The sequence below is a fragment of the Stenella coeruleoalba genome (genome assembly GCF_951394435.1).
Source record: "Stenella coeruleoalba genome assembly, chromosome: 11".
Classification (NCBI taxonomy): domain Eukaryota; kingdom Metazoa; phylum Chordata; class Mammalia; order Artiodactyla; family Delphinidae; genus Stenella; species Stenella coeruleoalba.
The window spans coordinates 73,178,095-73,196,830 of record NC_137157.1 but is presented as its reverse complement, the minus strand read 5'-3'; the positions used below and the strand labels follow the sequence as shown (position 1 = coordinate 73,196,830).

General features: G+C 38.1%; 1 protein-coding gene across 10 annotated transcripts in view; it reads left to right on the top strand.

Moving 5' to 3' along the window:
• The first annotated feature begins 234 nt into the window (after positions 1–234).
• LOC307193824 (uncharacterized protein) overlaps positions 235–18,736 on the top strand; it is a 168,437-nt gene continuing 149,935 nt past the window's right edge. For 7 of the 10 annotated variants that reach the window (XR_013830436.1, XM_079936389.1, XM_079936386.1 and 4 more), the window contains exons 1-2: positions 235–421; positions 2,412–2,502. Coding sequence is in view for 8 of the 10 variants with exons in the window: in XM_079936389.1 (XP_079792515.1) it covers positions 2,435–2,502 (68 nt within the window). In the remaining 2 variants the exon portion in view is untranslated. Of the gene's footprint in view, positions 422–2,411; positions 2,503–9,576; positions 9,620–18,736 lie in introns of all 10 variants that reach the window. The other 3 variants (XR_013830435.1, XM_079936391.1, XM_079936390.1) reach the window with 1 other exon arrangement.

Here is an 18,736-nt window from a genome sequence, read left to right as displayed (position 1 = left end):
GTGAGAGGCCCGCGTACCGCAAAGAAGAAAAAAAAGATAGCAGAGAGGCTAAGAGATTTGAAGTTAGACATCCCCAAGTGTGAATTCTACTGTGACCCTCTTCTAGCTCTAGAACCTGGAGGAAGTTACTTAAACTTTCTGAGCTTTACTACTAGTTTCCTCATCTGTATCTTTTTCAGGACTATTTATCAAGGATCTTCCTGTTCTCTATGCTTGGGCGTATCAATGAATAAATCAGACAAGAGCCTTTGCCTGCTTGCTCCTTCTTGCACGCTTTCTCCCTCCTTACACTCTCGTGTGGAAACGGATGTTATAAATAAATTCTATGCTTTGTCACAAGTTGATGGACGCTACGGGATAAGGAAAAGGATGTGAAGCTCACTGAAGAGGCTTGGGTTGGGAGTGCTGGAGGAGTGTACAGGTAGGTTCTGATTTTAAATAGGGTAGTCAGGGTGGATTTTATAAGTTGACATTTGAGCAAAGACTTGAAGTGAGGGAGTTGTCAGAATGTATGATGGGGAGACCACTCCCTGGGAGCAAGAATAACCAGAATCCTCCATCTCTGCCAGAGTTTTCTGCCAAAACTCTAAGGCAGAAATATGCCGGGCAGCTTGGAGGAATATCAAGGAGGCCACCCTGGCTGACTTAGTCAGTGGGGAGGAAGAGACAGCAGGAGGGCTGGAGGTCGGATATGTGATGGGATGGATTGGGTAAGTCCTGGGAGGCCATCACATGCATTGTGTCTTTTACTCTAAATGTAGGCAGCCAGGGGCAGGATTTTAGCCGAGGTGTGGCATGAACTGTCTCTTGTTTGAAAAGCACAACTCTATCTGTGGCCTTGAGGATGTGGGGAGAGAGTGGAGTCAGGGAGAATCTCGGGAGGCGACTACAGGATCCTCGGGGTCTATGTTGGTGGCCTGCACCAGGCTGCTAGCGGCTGGTAATTCTCAGAAGTGGCACATTGGGAAGGTTGTGACAGCATTTCGTGGTAGATTGAATGCAAGAATGGAAAGGAAGAGGGGGTCAAGGGTGAATTCGAGATTTAGGGCTTGGGGAACTGGAAAGGTGTGGTTACTGTCACCTAAGATGGAAAAAGTTTGGGGTAGAGCATGTTTTGGGGGATTAAAGACCAGTTTTGGAGGTATAAGATTTGAGATGTTTTCGTGACGTCCAAGTAGAGATGCTGAGTACACAGTTGGATACACAAGTCTGCAGTTCTGAAGAAAGGTCTAAACTAGAGATACACTTTAATACAATGGAGATATTAAGAATAATTACATGGAAGCGCTATTTTAAAGATAAAATGAAGTAATGCAATTAGCACTCTGTCTTCTCAAAACATTTAATAACTGTTAGCTAAAATAATTACCTGAAATGAAAAAATACCTATAGTTTGTTTTGTTGTTTGCAGTAAAAGTGAATAAAATGTCACAATTATTTTAGTAGTATTTGTGACACAGTAGTTTTAGTTAAGACACCATGACTACAAACATTTACAATAAACCTTTCAGTCTCCTACTTTTCACTCTGATAGGGTACTTGGAACCATATTTTGTAAGGTTTAAGTTAGTTGTCATAGGGTACCTCTTTAATTAGGAGTAATTCTGAACTGTCTAGTTCCATGCAGTTTTATATACATATATGTATAATTATTATTTTATGATTTATCAAACTCAGTTGAAAATTTGCATCACTGATATACATTAGAATTTAAGCATTTACCCAGGTATTCAAGGAAAAAAATGTACTTGTCTTGTAATTTCCATAGGGGTACTTACTTTCACATCTTCCCTTCACTTTGCAATCGAAAACATGGCAGGGGAAATATTATCTTACTGGTCTTTGAGTTCCCCTTAGCTATCTGCAAGTCCTTAAACAGCCTTTGTGGCTTAACCAAAATTCTCTTCCATCTTCATTCCGCTAACAGATATCGGTCTAAGCATGTACTTATACTAAAAAATGCATGACCACGTTGTCTCTACACATCTATAATTTTATGTTAACACTATCATTATGTAAGCTATACTTTAATTGTAATTATAACAGAGTTTATGTCAACACACATCCATTTCTAGTGTTCATCTGGTGTTCAAGGGGAGAGCAGCATGTCGTAAATTTTATCAAAATATAACATCTGAAGAATAGAACAGAGGGTAATTGTGTAATTCTGTATTCACTCTAATTAAGTTCAGTGGAGTTGGCATAATAGAATTAAGACGAAAAAAAAAAAGACATTGAGGTACCATGGCTCCCTCTCCTAACACACCCTTTTCGTATCCGAGAGCAGAGACTCAGCACCTTTCTGTACAGAAATGGAGACAGGAAGAGGCCACAGGATGAATGACAGGCACGAATGAGGTGGAACTTTGAAGAGCAACATGGAAATGAAATACTTCTTTTGTATTTGGTAGGTGGGGAAAATGTACCAGCGTGTATGCCTACTGGGACCACGTTTTCCAGAACAGTTAAGCCCAGTGTCAACTATGCTGTCCCACCTTCCTCGTAAGTAGGAACGTACTGTTACTTGAATCTTTGCTTCCTGTTTCTTGATACCTGGTTGAGAAGATTATCACAGGACCTGCATCTTGTTAGCAAATACACTGTTTTGAAATGATTGACACTCACTGAAGAGTGGCAACTCCAAGCTTGCTCTCTCTTGATCTTGGACTATTTAAGTCTGGAGTGCAGGAGTGGGTTATGGGGAAAGACCATTGGAATTCTTATGTCTTCAGCATAATGGTTATAGCATAATGGTTAGGAGTGTAGGTGCTGGTTCAAATCTCTGCTTTCCACTTGCTAACCATATGAGCTTGGGCAATTTACCTGATTACCTGAACCTCAATACTCCTGCCTATAAAATGATGTTAATAATATTTCATCCCCATAGACTTGTTTTCAATGTTAAAATGAAGTCACTTACACCAAGCACTTAATACAATGCCTAGAGCATAGTAAAGTCTATTATTATTACTATTACTACTAGTACTACTATTATTATTATTACTATCACGATGCCAGGTGCTATTTTTCCTATGCCTTATTCCATTATCTTCTGCCCTGTCCCCCCATTTCTGTCTTGTTTCTGTACAAGGGTAGGTTTGTCACAGAGCATTTTCTTTCCCTAGTGTCTGACTCTTAGTCATCAAGGTGACTGGTCCACGACCCGGCATTCATTGCTGCTCGTTGAAGCAACCCATTTTGAGAAGGGGAGTTGGATATTGATGCCAAGTTGGGTCAAGGAGAGAGAATTTTCTCTCTTCTGCACTCAGAGAGCTAAGTGAAATATTCAGCCCTCAGAAGGAGAATCAGGCAAAGGGCAACATGCTTAATTTCATACCTTAGTGATTAAGAACAAGTCAGACAGGCTGGATTTGAACTCATTTCCATCATGTACTGACAACGGGATCTTAGGTGCTTTTGTAACCCGTCTGAGGCTCAGTCAACATCTGAAAGAGACGAATAACGTTATCAGGACCTAGCGTATAGCCTCGTTGTAATAAGTGAGTAAATCCTTTTAAAACGTTCAGCACGTTGTTTGGCATATAAACACTTAATAAAATTTAGCTTCTTTGACTACTACCGCTGCTAATATTATTAAGTAGCTGAGCAGATCCGAGGCCCATTTTTTTCTTAGATTGCACATAATCATTTGGACAACCAGCTCACATTGATCAACCGTTGCTTATATATAAACCCCCATGAACCCAAAGGTGCTTTAACTCTCTCCCAGTCAGAGCCTGTTCTGGGGGCAGAAGCAACACCGGCACTACCCCCGTCATCTTTGCCTTTATTGTCACTACACTGGCCTGCCGTACTGAGCACTTTCTGTTTGCCAGGCACCAAATTTAGCCCTGCGTATGCACTATAGCATATAGTTCTCACACTCAGGTGGGAGACATTATCATCATCCCCAATTTTCAGATAAAGACGCCGAGGTGTTGGAAAGGTAAGAAACTTGACCCACAGCAAGAGATGGAGCCGGAGTATTCAAACCCTTCTCTCTGACCTCAAGAACCCTTAAATATTAGCATACTACTACATCCTGGTAAGAAAATCTGCTTCCAGCCACTCTGGTGAGAGTAGAAATGATTCTCAGTCCCCACATTCCTCTATTGCCCATGCCACCCTAGCCTCAGGACTAGGGGGGAAAGGAAGTGATCTCTGCAAAGAGCAGCCAAAGGGAACCTACTCCCTTCTGCCTTTTCGGAATCAACTAACCAATATTTTATTTCCTTCTTAAGAGTCCCCACATGTTCCTTTTGGTACTTAGCTTGGCCTTTTAGAATTCTGACATTCTGTGCATGACTCATCCACTGTATTTCACGTTAATTTATTGAGGTCAAGTATAGGGTCTTACTCATCCTGAAGTCCAGTTATCCCCTGTCACATCTAACTCTGTTCTTTTCTTCTTGTAGGACATCTGCAGGTATTTATTTGAATTTTGTTGAATTGTTCTCATCAATAGTACATTAAAAGTTATACAGAAAGTGCTTTCTTATAAGGAAAACCATCTAAATAGATTTCTAGCTCTTTACTTTTTATAGCACTATTGTAGAGATTATAGATCTCCAGGTAATACTTTTTAGATTGAGTTCTTCATATCATCTTATTTTTACATATAATGATAAATCTGAATTTTCTCTATCAAACCTCCGAGACTTCACTGGCTTGTAACTTAGCTTGTTGATTATGTGTTGTTGACTTTTCCATTTGCAATGATATTTGATCCTGGTAAGGATGGGGCTGGGTGGGAAGGTACATCTTAGGGCCATAAATTGGTTTTGTAGAGAACTAACATAAAGATCTAAAGTCTCATCATATTTCTGCAGAACTCATGAATCATTTTATTATTATTCCATTCATTCAGGGAGTATAAAACCATTTTCAAATTGTTATTCCTAATGTGTTCATCTTCTCTTCCTTAGTCGTAGTGAGAAGAGAGCAGGCTGAATGGAAGAAAGTCATTATGACCACTGGGGCCACTAGGGTAGGCATCAGTCCCAGAGTTTTGTTTTCATCTCTCCGCTATTAATATTGGCTAATGTCTTGAGTGCTTACTTGGTGCAAATTACTTAGCCGACCATGGCAAATGGATTGTGTCATTTCATCCCCTGATAGTCATACAATTAATGTATGTATTATTATGATATCCCATAATGCATACATGGAACAGAGCCTCAGAAGTAGTTATTTGCTTACCAAAATATGGTAGATGTGGAATTTGGACTCAGGTCTGATAGACTCCTAAGTCACTCCTAGTGATTTTTACCACTAAATTAAAGTTGTATACCTCTGGAGAGTAGATAGTTTCTAAAATTTCCTCAGCTCTAACGTTTTATAATTAAATTTTTGTCTGATGGCAAGCTTAACAGTTAAGATGGGTAGGAAGGAATGCCAGCCTGTTGAATGGAATTTCCCTGAAATAAGCCTGTTTTATGACACCAGTTCACTCATTCATTCACTCAGCATGTATTGAATGTTTGCTCTGTGCAAAGGCATTTTAGGCATCACAGTGGAGTGAGCGCCCCTTCCATAGACTCTCCTGCAGCACTCAGAGAAGTCTTGGACTGGTTTGCCTGTTATGGAATGGGGCTTGGTGATAGAAGCCTGGTTTGTCCTCCACTGATAAAACTAAGACATACTCATATGAGTTTATAGGCATCTTGAAGCCGTGGGATAGTAACACACATGAATCTTACCATTTTTGCCTGGGATTGATGATATAAAGGCTTTGGATTTGGGTATGGAAAATGGGTGCAGTTATGGGTGTGTTGGTTCTACATATATATGGACATCACGTGTCATCAGCCTGCAACTACCTGCCATTCCTCACTACTCCTTCTTTTCACAAACCAAACAAGTACCTTATTACCTCTCCTGTGGATAAGCTCTTGACAGTGGCACTAGGGCCTCCCTCAATAAGTACATCATTGGCTAAACCAGTGGTTTCTCAGATATGCTCATTGAACAACCCTTAAGGTGGATTGACATTCCACTGCCTAGAATAGAATATGGTGTTCTTTAGAAATCGGGGGGAAAAAATAGGCCACCAGATGTACTTTCTTTAATTTAAATTGTTTATATATATTTATATATATATATATATGAACAATTGTTATATATGTGTATGTATACTTGTTTATATGTATGAATGATTTAAAATTGAGATATATATATACACACATATATATATATATATATGTATATTTAAATTTTGGCTTCTGTTAGCAAGTAGTAAATTAAATTATTAGCAGATCCATACTGCAGGGAAATAACCAATCAGATTTCATTCAATAGCTTGCTTTTTTGTAGATTTATGGTTGTGATTTTATATCTGCAGGTATGTTTGCTGAAGAAAATATTTCTACCACTTTACACAAAATTAAATTCATTTAATACCAATGCGGCATGTCTCAATGTCTTAATACAGTTTTAATCTTTAAGCGCATCAGAAGTATGAAATTAGAAACATACCCCAAAATCATTTGAAGATATAATTACTTTCATTTCCCTTATACTTTTGAGACTTTTGAAAAATAAGTATTTAGTTGTACTTATCTGTTTCTGTCTCTCTAAGGGATAGCAAACACTGAAACACAATTCTTTTTAAAAGTCAATATTAAAAATATATTGTCCAAGATGATCAAAACTAAGGAAGTGGCAAAGAAATTCAAAAATTTAAACTTTCAAAGGGTGCTTTTTTTGTGAATATGTAGTACTTGTTCTTCTGAAGGAAGTAATCTTTTTAAAAATTTAATTAACTTATTTTTTATTGAAGTATACTTGGTTTACAGCGTTGTGTTAATTACTGCTGTACAGCAAAGTGACTCTGTTATACATATGTATATACATTCTTTTTCATATTCTTTTCCATTATGGTTTATCACAGGATATTGAATGTAGTTCCCTGTGCTATATAGTAGGACCTTGTTGTTCAGCCAATCTATATATACCAGTTTGCATCTGCTAATCCCAAACTCCCAGTTCATCCCTCTCCCACCTGCTTCCCCCTTGGCAGCCACCAGTCTATTCTCTATGTCTCTGATTCTGTTTCTGTTTCATAGATAGGTTCATTTGTGTCGTATTTTAGATTCCACATATAAGTGGTATCATGGTATTTGTCTTTCTCTTTCTGACTTACTTTGCTTAGTATGATAATCTCTAGTTGCATCCATGTTGCTGCTGCAAATGGCATTATTTCATTCTTTTTTTATGGCTGAGTAGTATTTCATTGTATATATGTACCACCTCGTCTTTATCCATTCATCTGTTGATGGACATTTAGGTTGTTTCCATGTCTTGGCTATTGTGAATATTGCTGCTGTGAAGATCAGGGTGAATGTGTCTTTTTGAATTATAGTTTGGTCTGGATATACGCCCAGGAGTGGGATTGCTGGATCATATGGTAGGTCTATTTTTAGTTTTCTGAGGAACCTCCATACTGTTTTCCACAGTGGCTGCACCAACTTACATTCCCACCAACAGTGTTGTAGGAGGGTTCCCTTTTCTCCACACCCTCTCCAGCATATGTTATTTGTAGACTTTTTAATGATGGCCATTCTGACTGGTGTGAGGTGGTACCTCATGGTAGTTTTGATGTGCATTTCTTTAATAATTGGCAGTGTTGAGCATCTTTTCATGTGCCTATTGGCCATCTGTATTTCTTCTTTGGAGAAATGTCTCTTTAAGTCTTCTGCCTATTTTTTTGATTGGGTTGTTTGCTTTTATTGTCATCAAGTTGTATGAGCTGTTTGTATATTTTGGAAATTAAGCCCTTGCTGGTCGCATCATTTGCAAATATTTTCTCCCATTCTGTAGGTTGTCTTCATTTTGTTTATGGTTTCTTTTGCTGTGCAAAAGCTTGTAAGTTTGATTCGGTCCCCTTTGTTTATTTTCATTTTTATTTCTATTGTCTTGAGAGACTGACCTAAGAAAACATTGGTATGATTTATGTCAGAGAATATTTTGCCTGTGTTCTCTTCTAGAAGTTTTATGGTGTCATGTCTTATGTTTAAGTCTTTAAGACATTTTGAGTTTATTTTGGTGTATGGTGAAAGGATGTGTTCTAACTTCACTGGTTTATATAAGGCTGTCCAACTTTACCAACACCACTTGCGGAAGAGCCTGTCTCTTTCCCATTATATATTCTTGCCTCCTTTGTCAAAGATTAATTGTCAAAGGTTAACTGAGGTGTGTGGGTTTATTTCTGGGCTCTGTATTCTGTTCCATTGATCCATATGTCTGTTTTTGTGCCAATACCATGCTGTTTGGATTATGTGACTTTGGAGTACTGTCTGAGTCTGGGGTGGCTATGCCTCCAACGTTGTTCTTTTTCTTCAGGATTGCTTTGGCAATTCTGGGTCTTTTATGGTTCTGTATGAATTTTAGGATTATTTGTTCTAATTGCGTGAAAAATGTCATGGATAATTTGATAGGGATCGCATCAAATCTGTAGATTGCTTTGGGTAGTATGAGCATTTTAACAATATTAATTCCTCCAACCCAAGAACATGAGATGTCTTTCCATTTCTTTGAATCATCTTCACTTTCCTTTATTAATGTCTTACAGTTCTCAGCGTATAAGTCTTTTGCCTTCTTGGTGAGGTTTATTCCTAAGTATTTTATTTTTGGGGTTGTGATTTTAAAAGGCATTGTTTTTTTACATTCCCTTTCTGATATTTCATTGTTGGTATAAAGAAATGCAACCAATTTCTGTATGTTAATCTTGTATTCTGCTACCTTGCTGAATTCGTTTATCAGTTGTAGTAGTTTTCATGTAGAGTCTTTAGGGTTTTCTATATATACTATCATATCATCTGCGTCTAATGACAATTTTACCTCTTCCTGAAGGAATTAATCTTGAAGTTCTACTAAGACTTTTGGGATACCTGTTTTAATGAGCCACTACTTCCTGCCTGAGATTGCACTATGCACCAGAGATTCTAGAATTAGCATAATAAAACTAATAATGCAAACAACAGCAACAAATCTTCACAAACCTTCCTTGTAAGGAAGTAAAGTCCACTGGAAAAACAGACAAGTGAAACACACATTCAAAATGGCAGTGATTCTCAAACATTTATGTGCTGAAAAATCATGACAAGCATGATAACCAGGGCAATTACTAGACCCCTTCTCCAGCTGGTCAGGTGTAAGGTCCTGTAACACTATTTTTGGTGAATGCCTCCAGGAGAGTCTGAGACAGATGTTCTCAGTTGTCGTCAACCTTTGGTGTGCATCAGATTTGCCTGAGAATATTGTTAAAACACAGATTGCTGGGCTCCAGTGCCAGAGTTCTAACCAGTTCCCAGGTGTGGCTGATATTGCTGGCCCAGGGACCACATTTTGAGAACCACCTTTCAAAACTCTGCAGTATGCGGTTGTGTGTGTTGTGAATGAGACGGGCCCAGAGAACCAAAGGAGGGCAAAGGGACTCTGCCCTAAATTAGTCAAAGGTAACAATAGCAGCTAGAATTGATTGACCCAAGAAAAAAATTACAAGAACTTTACCTGCATTTGCTCATTTAATCCTTTCAGTAAGGTACATAGGTGCTACTTAGTGTTCCTCTTTTACAGGGGTGTCCAGAGAAGGTAACTACTTTGCCCACGTCCTAAACTGGTAAGTAACAGATTAAGAATTCAGGTCTAGGAAGTCTGATTCCAGAGCCCACACCTCTACCCTTTCTGCATGTAGAGAGGAGTAAAGGGTTGTCAGTGAAGCCTTCCTGGGAGCCCTGGCCTCTGAGTGTAGATAGAAGGATGAGTGGACATAAAGATCATTATTTGTGTGTGGTGGGGGTAGGGGAGGAAGTATGAGGGCTTCCAGAAGAGCCCGCCCTCCCCATACATCTGCTATAAGCAAGTCTGATGATCAGGAGTCCGGAACATGAGTATGACTATGGGATACTGAGAAGGGTTCTAGAACCCTGAGGTTAGAGTTCTGGATCAGTTAGTAGGTAACAGAAAGTGAATGAGTGATTTACCTTACTTTCCACGGGTAGCAGGAAGTTTGGAGATAGTCCCTCTAGCGTTAGTCCAGCTGCTGAAGGGCATCACCAGGGGACTGGGTTGCTTCGCTCTTCCAGCTTCCACATCTCTAGCACGTCCACATAGCTTCAAAGTGACCCCAGAATCTCCAATAGTGTTCCAACAATTTGGGCAGGAAGAAAGAAAAGGAAAAAAAAAAGAAATTAAGTAAGAAAAAAAAGGCAGTGTCTAACTCAGAGAGCAAATTTTTTACCACAGATGGTCAGCAGACTTGCACTTAGATCTCATCAGCTCGGATTTTAAACTGGCCACCTTAGCCTTAAGGATAATGGGGTCTCCTAAACCAGGGCTCTGATAGTAAGGAATAAGGAGAGAGTGGTACTGATTAGCAGTGCCTGCTGTTCCAAACAAATATTACCCCCGAACTATTTTTTTATCCTATATTTTACTTTAAAGAATGGAGGGGAAACATTATGTATCTGTAAATAGCCTTTTAGAAAGGGTACAATTATATAGTTATACAACCCCCTGGAGGGCTCCTTTCTTCTAAAATCTCTTGAAAAACTGTTCAAGGTTAAGGACATTTTTATCTTAATTTAGTAACTCGCAGTCGATTATCTTGGAATGACATCCTCTCTCTGCAGATGTTCTGTCAGGCTTTAGAAAATTCTAGAAGTGGACAGAGAAGTGTTATGGTACATGTATTTGCAATATGCACGTCTTTGAAATGAAATCCATTTAGGGACCAAAAGGCATTTCATGTCTTTGCTATACATTTTCACATATTTGCCTTTCCAGAATTCCTTTGAGCAAATCTGTTAGATGTAACCCATCCGTTTCTCCCATCTGAATTCTTTATTACTAAACATTCTTCAGTATGCTCTCACTCCCCTCTGTCAAAGGCGTTTCTCTGGGTCCTCACCCTTCTCATCTCATATGTGAATGCGTATCTTAAACTGAAGCAACAGTCTGCTATGACTTCTCCATAACTTGAAGAACCCGTCTTTGTGGGAAAAAAAGTAGACTTACTAACTTAAAAGATAAAATGCACGCAATGTTTCTGAGAATTAAAAACTAAGATAAAAACATAAGCAATGGAAAAAACTTCCAGTGGATCCTTTTCAAAGACTTTTATTTTACAGAGAAGGCAACTGAGGTTTAAAGAAAAAATGCGTTAGTTAAACACTAAATAATAAACCTTAAACCTCAGTGGAGCAACACATGGACAGTTCATTTCTCACTCACTCAGGAGTGTAGTATGGACTTTGGTGGTCTGAGGGTCAGTTTTCTGCTCAGTTATTCAGGGACCCACCACCTTCATCAAGTGGCTCTACGTTTGTCCTAAAAAGGAAAGGAGTGAGGAAGCTGCAAGCTACAATTATCAACTCGTTCTCCTTCAGACATAAACTCTTCAGGTCACCTCTGGTCACGTTCTTTGGGATAGAACCATACCCAGATGCAAGCGGAGATGGAGAATGTTGTTCCTATCTTGGTCCTAGTGATGCCTCTACAGGCTGGAGGAGCTAATTAAAGTGTAGTCAACAGCTCGTTGTTTCTGCCACAATGAGTGATTAGCCTAAGACTGTGGATTAATTATGTGTGTGTGTCACATATACATATAATACACACAAACATATATATGTGTGTGTATATATACATTTTTTAGCATGAGTTGACACATGGGGCTTCTGCCGTACCAAAAGAGTACAAACTGCCTCTTGTTGCTTTTTCTTAATTGAAGTTGACTACTACTATCTATTTCCCTTCATTTTGCTATCTCCCCCTCGCCTTTCAGTATTATATGAAAATTCTGAAAGAAAGAATTTCAAAGTTTCCAGTGCTTTTAAAGGTAATAGAATACTCAGACCTTAACAATTTTCCTGTGTGAAGCTTTTTCAGACTAAAATAGTTAACTTATGAAAAGTAAATTTAGATTGATACAAAAGAGAAAATAAGCTGATTTTTTTTTTTTTACACAAATACCCTGAGCCAGGGTGGAAAATAAATGGAAAAGTGGAGGAATTTAGATCCTTTTGTTGTAAATTTAAATATTTTTAATTGTAAAAATAATACAGGCTCATTGCAGAAACTCCAAAATTGAAAGGATTTAAAGAAAAAAGGAAAAATAACTCAAAATCCCATTTCTGATAAATCATCTCTGTAACATTTTTGAGGGTATCTTTTGAAACTTTTTTGTGATGGGGTGCATATAAATACAATGCAAGTATAAAATACCTTTAATTATTATATCAAACTACAAAACAGTTCTATAACATTTTTATTTAGTAATATAAGTATGATTACTCATCACCTAATAAAAATCTGCAGCATCATTTTTAATGGTTGAACAGCATTCTATTATTTATTTAACCAGTCCCTACTGTTCAACATTTAGATTATTCCTGTTTTGCTTTGCTAAACAATGAGACAAGCATCCTTGTTCATATGTCTTTGAGCATTTGTTTATTTCCTTAGAATGGACTTCTAGAACTTGAACGGCTGGTTGTCAGTTCTGGTACATACTGACATATTGTCTTCCAGAAAGGTTACCGTGCTTTTTATTTCTACCAAGAATTTAACATCCAGTGTGGTTTCTTACACACACTCATCAGTACCGGTATTATCAATATCAATACCAGTATTATCAAGATTTTTAAAACTTTGTCATTCTAGTCAGTAAAATATGGCACCTGAATTATTTTATTTGTATTTCTTTGATTAATAATAGCAAGGTTGAACATATTTTCGTATCTTTATTGGCTGTTAATACTTTTCAGTTTGTGACTTTATGACATCCATTTTTCATCGATGTATAACAACCTTTTATATATCTATGTGTTTATTTTGTTTGTTGTAAATGCAATTTTTTCTCTTCATTTATTAATTTTTATTTTGTGTGTGTTGAACTTCTTTAATACTGTCAAGTCTATTCAAAAACCCTTTAATGAACACAACAAATGTGGAAAATCAGTCATTCTCCTGCATTTTGTAATCAATTTATTTCCTTTTGGGCAGTACAGAAATGTAAGTTCTTATTTCATCTTATGGTTGGAAAGAATCTATTCCCTCGGAAAGGGATTATAGTCTCCATGATGCAGTAATGGGAGATTTTATAGGGTAGGCAGGGTCTACAGAAGAAAAAACCCTAAATCACACTCCATTGGTGGTTGCCTTATTTATAAAAATGGCATTTGAGGTTGTGTGACTGCCATCAGGTAAGCAAAATTAATTTTTAGCATGAAGTACTCCTATCAGCAAGAACAGCCTAGGATAGGCTAGCAGTAAGAAGTGAGGGGTTATGGGATTGGGGCATAGCCTCTGTTTCCTCCAATGCAGCTGGAAATTTAAACTCTGGGGCTCCTGCTTGATCCAATCAGCCCAGGTAGTATGTGTTGCCAGGTAGGGTGAATAGACTCAGAAGTACAAGAGCTCATCCTTGGTCCCCTCTGGAAATGAGCAGAGAATACTGTGTCAAGCAGAGGTGATCAGTCCATGGTCTGGAGACTTGGATCTCCTCACATAGTCCTTAAAGTCAGGGTGAGACAAAATGCCAATACAAATTATATTGATGACAGTATCAATGAGGTGACATTGAGTCCTTTGACCCAACGTGTGTCTGCAGTGTGCCATCCATTAGTAAATGGGCAAAGCCATTTGACAGATCTATCTGATACAATGAATGAATCTGACACTCATATTTTGAAAAACTGAAACTGTATCCATTTGTCAAGAACAGTGGCTACTTGTTCTGCTTTATTCCCCCTGGTAGAACTGGGTAACATTGCAGGCAGTAAGACGTTCCGGCATTTCACCCTGGAGTAGCCCCAAAACTGAAGAAGCTGTCTTATCGGTAGTTAGCTCCTTGTCACCAAGAATGTTAAAGTAGATTTGTATGATTAGCAAATTAAAGAGACTGTAGTGCCTACCACTACTGTATTCACTAAGGCACCCAAGTTATTCTAAAGAAATCCTAATAATACATTAGGACCGTTTTGAATATTTTTATTTGATTAGCCGTAATCTTCTAGTTATAACATCCATCACCATTTTGACCACTGAAACTTGGCCTTCTTTTCTTACAGCCTAGCCCTGTGGTCTTGGGCTAATCACTAACCTGCTTAGATACAATTTTCTTCTCTATGAAATAGAAACAATATTATATACTTTGAAGGACTGCAGGAAGATGAGCTGTAATGTTTATCAAGTGCCTAGTAAGTAGCCTGGCCCATAATAAATACTTGGCTAATTGTAGATGTTAGTTTCATTTTTAGTTTTATTTCCAAACATTGCTCTTTACTTTTGGAACTCTAAAATTTGTTTTGAGAGTGGAGGACTTGTTGTTTGGATTCCTCCAACACTCTCTGTATATTCTGTACTTCTATCCCTACATCATTTATATTAATGGAATAAATGATCTTTGGTGATTCCAAGGTGACGAGGAGCTAAGTGGAGGTTCAGTATACACCTGGAAGTATGGATTTTCATGCCCAGTGCAAATGTGGGAAAGGCATTATTCCCACATTATAAAGGGGGTAAAGACCTCCAACTTGAGGAGACTCTGGGTTGAGAGATGAGAGATTTACAGGTACTGTGTTTATCCTACAGGGTACCACAGGGGCTTTTATGTTCTGTAGCAAGAATTTGCACCGTATACCCTTGTAGTTAGATGTAAAGCATACCACATAACTAATATCTAGTAAGCATTAGAGTTAGAATAAATACCATTTATTTAACGTTTCCTTTGTGTTAAGCATTTTACAGTTACAACATATGGATGGATACTATATTGTAATGGTTAAGAGTGTAATTTTTTGAGCTGGATAATCCTGGATTGGAGTCTCATCTTTATTACCTCTTTTTTTTCTGTTTTATTGAGGTATAATTGACAAAATTGTAAGATAGTCAAAGAGTATATCATGATGATTTGATATACATATCTGTTGTAAAAGGATCCTTCCCATCACGTTAATTAATACATCTAACAGCTCATGACACCTTTTTCCTTTTTTTCTTTTTTTGGTGAGAACACTTAAGTTCTATTCTGTCAGAAAATGTTAGTTATACAATACAGTATTATTGACTGTAGTAACTATGTTATGCAGTAGATCCTCAGACCTTATTCATCCTGCAGCTGAAAGTTTGTACCCTTTTACCAGTCTTCCCCCCTTTTCCCCACCCACACCCCAGCCCCTGGCAACCAGTTTTCTACTCTGTTTCTATGAGTGTGGCTTTTCTTCTTTTTAGATTCCCTATATAAATGATATCATTCGTATTTATCCTGTCTGGCTTATTTCATCAGCATAATGCACTCCTGTTTCATCTATATTGTCACAAATGAAAGGATCTCCTTCATTTTTTTTAAGGCTGAATAATATTCCATTACCTCTTAAATGAGTGACTTTTGGTACATTGTTTACACTTTCTAAGCCTCAGGGTTTCTTTTCTTCTGTAAAAAAAAAAAAAAAAATATATATATATATATATATATATATATATATATATATATACTAACAGGTTATTTTCTGATATGTGGAATGATTGTTGAATCAACAAATAATTAGTTGAGATCATAAATGTGACACTTAGCACTGTATTAACATTAATACTCTCCCTGTTAATTTCTACAATAAATTGTATAATAAGTAACAATAATAATAGTACTACTAGTAGTTTTAGAAAATGCATAGGATGTGCCAGGCATCATATACTGTACTACCCTCCTTCATGTGTACCACAGGTTACATGTGGATATCATCTTCCACGTTGTTTCCTTTAAAGAAAATTGAAGCTCAGCAAGATTGAGTAGCTTGCTCCAGATGTGAACTCAGGTCTGAATCACTCCACATATAGGTTCTTAATGACTCCATGTCTTTAATTCCACATCTGCATTTGTTTGTTGTTGTTGTTTTTAACTTTCCAAGCATCTGATCTGAAATTCCTTTCTCTTTGGGGAATTTTCCACTTTGTGGGTCTTGGTGAGAAACAGAGCCTTCCTCTCGTTATACAAGCTGAACATGTCAGATACACTGTTTACTCACATGCTCAGTCTCCCTTACAGATGGAAAACAGTCGGGCGACCTCAGGTTGGCCAACTGCACCCCTCTCTTGGATTTTGAATTACAAATAAATGATGTAAAGAAGCAAGGCCAGCAGTGCTGGGTCAACCTCCTGTTTCCTGTTCCTGCTTGGTAGCAAGGCCAACTAGGACTTATAACATCACTTTGGCCTGATCCTATAATTGCAATAGCATAGCCTTGGCTTTCGGTTGTTTAGTCTGCTTCTGGTTACTGAGACCTAACCATAAACTTCCAAAAGTTTCCTTTTCTGCTCAAATTAGCCGTATCTGGTTCCTGATGATTACAAATAAGACCTTTCCTGATATACAATGGTGACCTACTTATCCAGGCAGATGTAACATCGTCCTGGCAGGGACAGAGGGCAGGCAAGTTCCTTGAACAGCTGAACAAGAAGAAAAAGACCTAAGAAGGAAGAATTGAAGCCAGTTCTGCTTGTGTTATAATTCTACCCGCAGCTGCCTCTGTTTCACAGACCACATGCTAAGGACCATGTCCCTTCCCCTGTAACAGACGAGCAAAGTAGACCCAGGCCTTCCAACCCAGAGACCAGCTGAGCTGTACCGTGGACAATCTAGGATGTGAAAGACTTCACTCAATGTCTTTGTCACTTGACACATTGTTCCTCTCTTTGGGAAGTAGCTTCTTTGTGTGACAAGAATATGCTAAACCAACACTTAAGTGGACAGAGGTGAAAGATGCCAAAATTAGCTACAGAAAAAAAGGCGTAAAGACTTGTATTTTCTGTTACTTGAAGGTGTTAAGACCCCACATAGAATATGAGTCCTTTAAAGGAAAGTTGTGAATGGCCCAGGGAATGTTGAATTTCCATGTGGCAATATGTTCTTGATCAGTCATGATGATGATGATGGTAGCATCAGTAGCATTTATCAGTGTTTCCTGGGTGAGAGGCACTTTATCCTAATGACCTTTTATCCCCATGACGACCCTGTGAAGTAGGAAATACTGTTTCAGCATCTTCAGGGTTTTTCTTTTTCTTTTTTTTTTTCATCAGGAATTTACCCTAGATCACAGTTGGGTGGTAGAACGACCAGAACTGGACACTAGCCTTTCCTGAATTCCCAGCGTGTGATCTTAGCAGTTGTATTGCCTGATGCAGAGCCATGTAAATGTTGCCAAAGCAATGAAACGTGTACCTGTTTCTAACAGATTCTAACTCAGAAGCTCTGGGGTTAAGTGCAGAGCAGTTGAGTGTGATTGTCTTTACAGACAGTAGATAACTTAAGAGAAGTTGTTTAAAGTATATTTGCATATTGCACTACACTGTCATATCTGTGATTGGTTAGCTATTGAGTAACTAACACAAATCCCAATCCCATCTCTAATCTCATTCATCTCTTGTATGATATTTGACCTAATTGAGGCAGTTTTTTTTTTGTTCTTTCCCACAAACACACATCGAACATCCAAAACATGCTTACCATTTGTGAGCATATTCTCTTAGTTATTTAGGAGTTGAGTAAGAGTGAGAGAGAAGGGCTTCCCTGGTGGCGCAGTGGTTGAGTGTTCTGCCTGCCGATGCAGGGGACGCGGGTTCGTGCCCCGGTCCGGGAAGATCCCACATGCCGCGGAGCGGCTGGGCCCGTGAGCCATGGCCACTGAGCTTGCGCGTCCGGAGCCTGTGCTCCGCAACGGGAGAGGCCACAACAGTGAGAGGCCCGCGGACCGCAAAAAAAAAAAAGAGTGAGAGAGAAAAAGACACATAAATATGAAATACGGTCATCATTTTTTTAATATCCTTTATGTTGTTAATCCCTCTTAGCATTTACTGCCATTCACTCATTTGTATTATTTGGGGTATAGCAGTTTATTCACACAGCATTTTTACGTATGGCTTATCATTTGTATTCTATTTTAATAACACTAATAATTATAGACTATTGACAAACTCATCAGACCCTACATATTCATTTCAAAATCATGAAAATAAGGTGGAAAATGAGGTGTAAAGTGGAAAATCTATGTGTATGTTTTCATTGGTGGAATGAGGAGCTACCTGAATACCACTCCTTTAGCTTTTCCTTCAAATGGTGCACTTTTTCCTCCATGCATAGGAGTCCCTTCCATTAGGTAAACAGTAGTCTTGAGGGCAAACCTCAGTTATGGTAAAATCAAACATATTTTTCTTCAGTAGTGAAAAAAAAATTCTTCATGAGAAGTTCAACCACCGTGAGTTCCATGGTGAAAAACTTTCCACTTATAGATGCAACTTCCCCCAGATTTCTGAGAAATGTCGGTAGTAGAGAGGGGTGTTGCATACACCTGTTTCATTTCCCTCTGACTTTTCCTTCTCCTTTCTCTATTGACATTAAAATCTATAGTGAAAGCACATAGTAAGCAGTCTAGGACAATTGATATGACATTTGATCTAAATCTCCAAAGTCTATTTTAGATGGGGATGCTATGAGAGTCACAGGAGGGGAAAAAATCTAGAATTATTCTTATGTGATCAAATGTACTAAAATAACAAAAGCAAATCTTATTTCTAGCTAATAAAATCACATTCCTTATATGATGTCATATTATGGCAGAAAAGAAATATATGCGTCTATTTTCTTCTATATTAAAACTGCTAAGGAGTGGGGACCAATGAACTAAATCAATTGTTTTGGGTTCAAGTTGTAGTTTTTAGTAGCCATCCTTCTTAGCAAGTT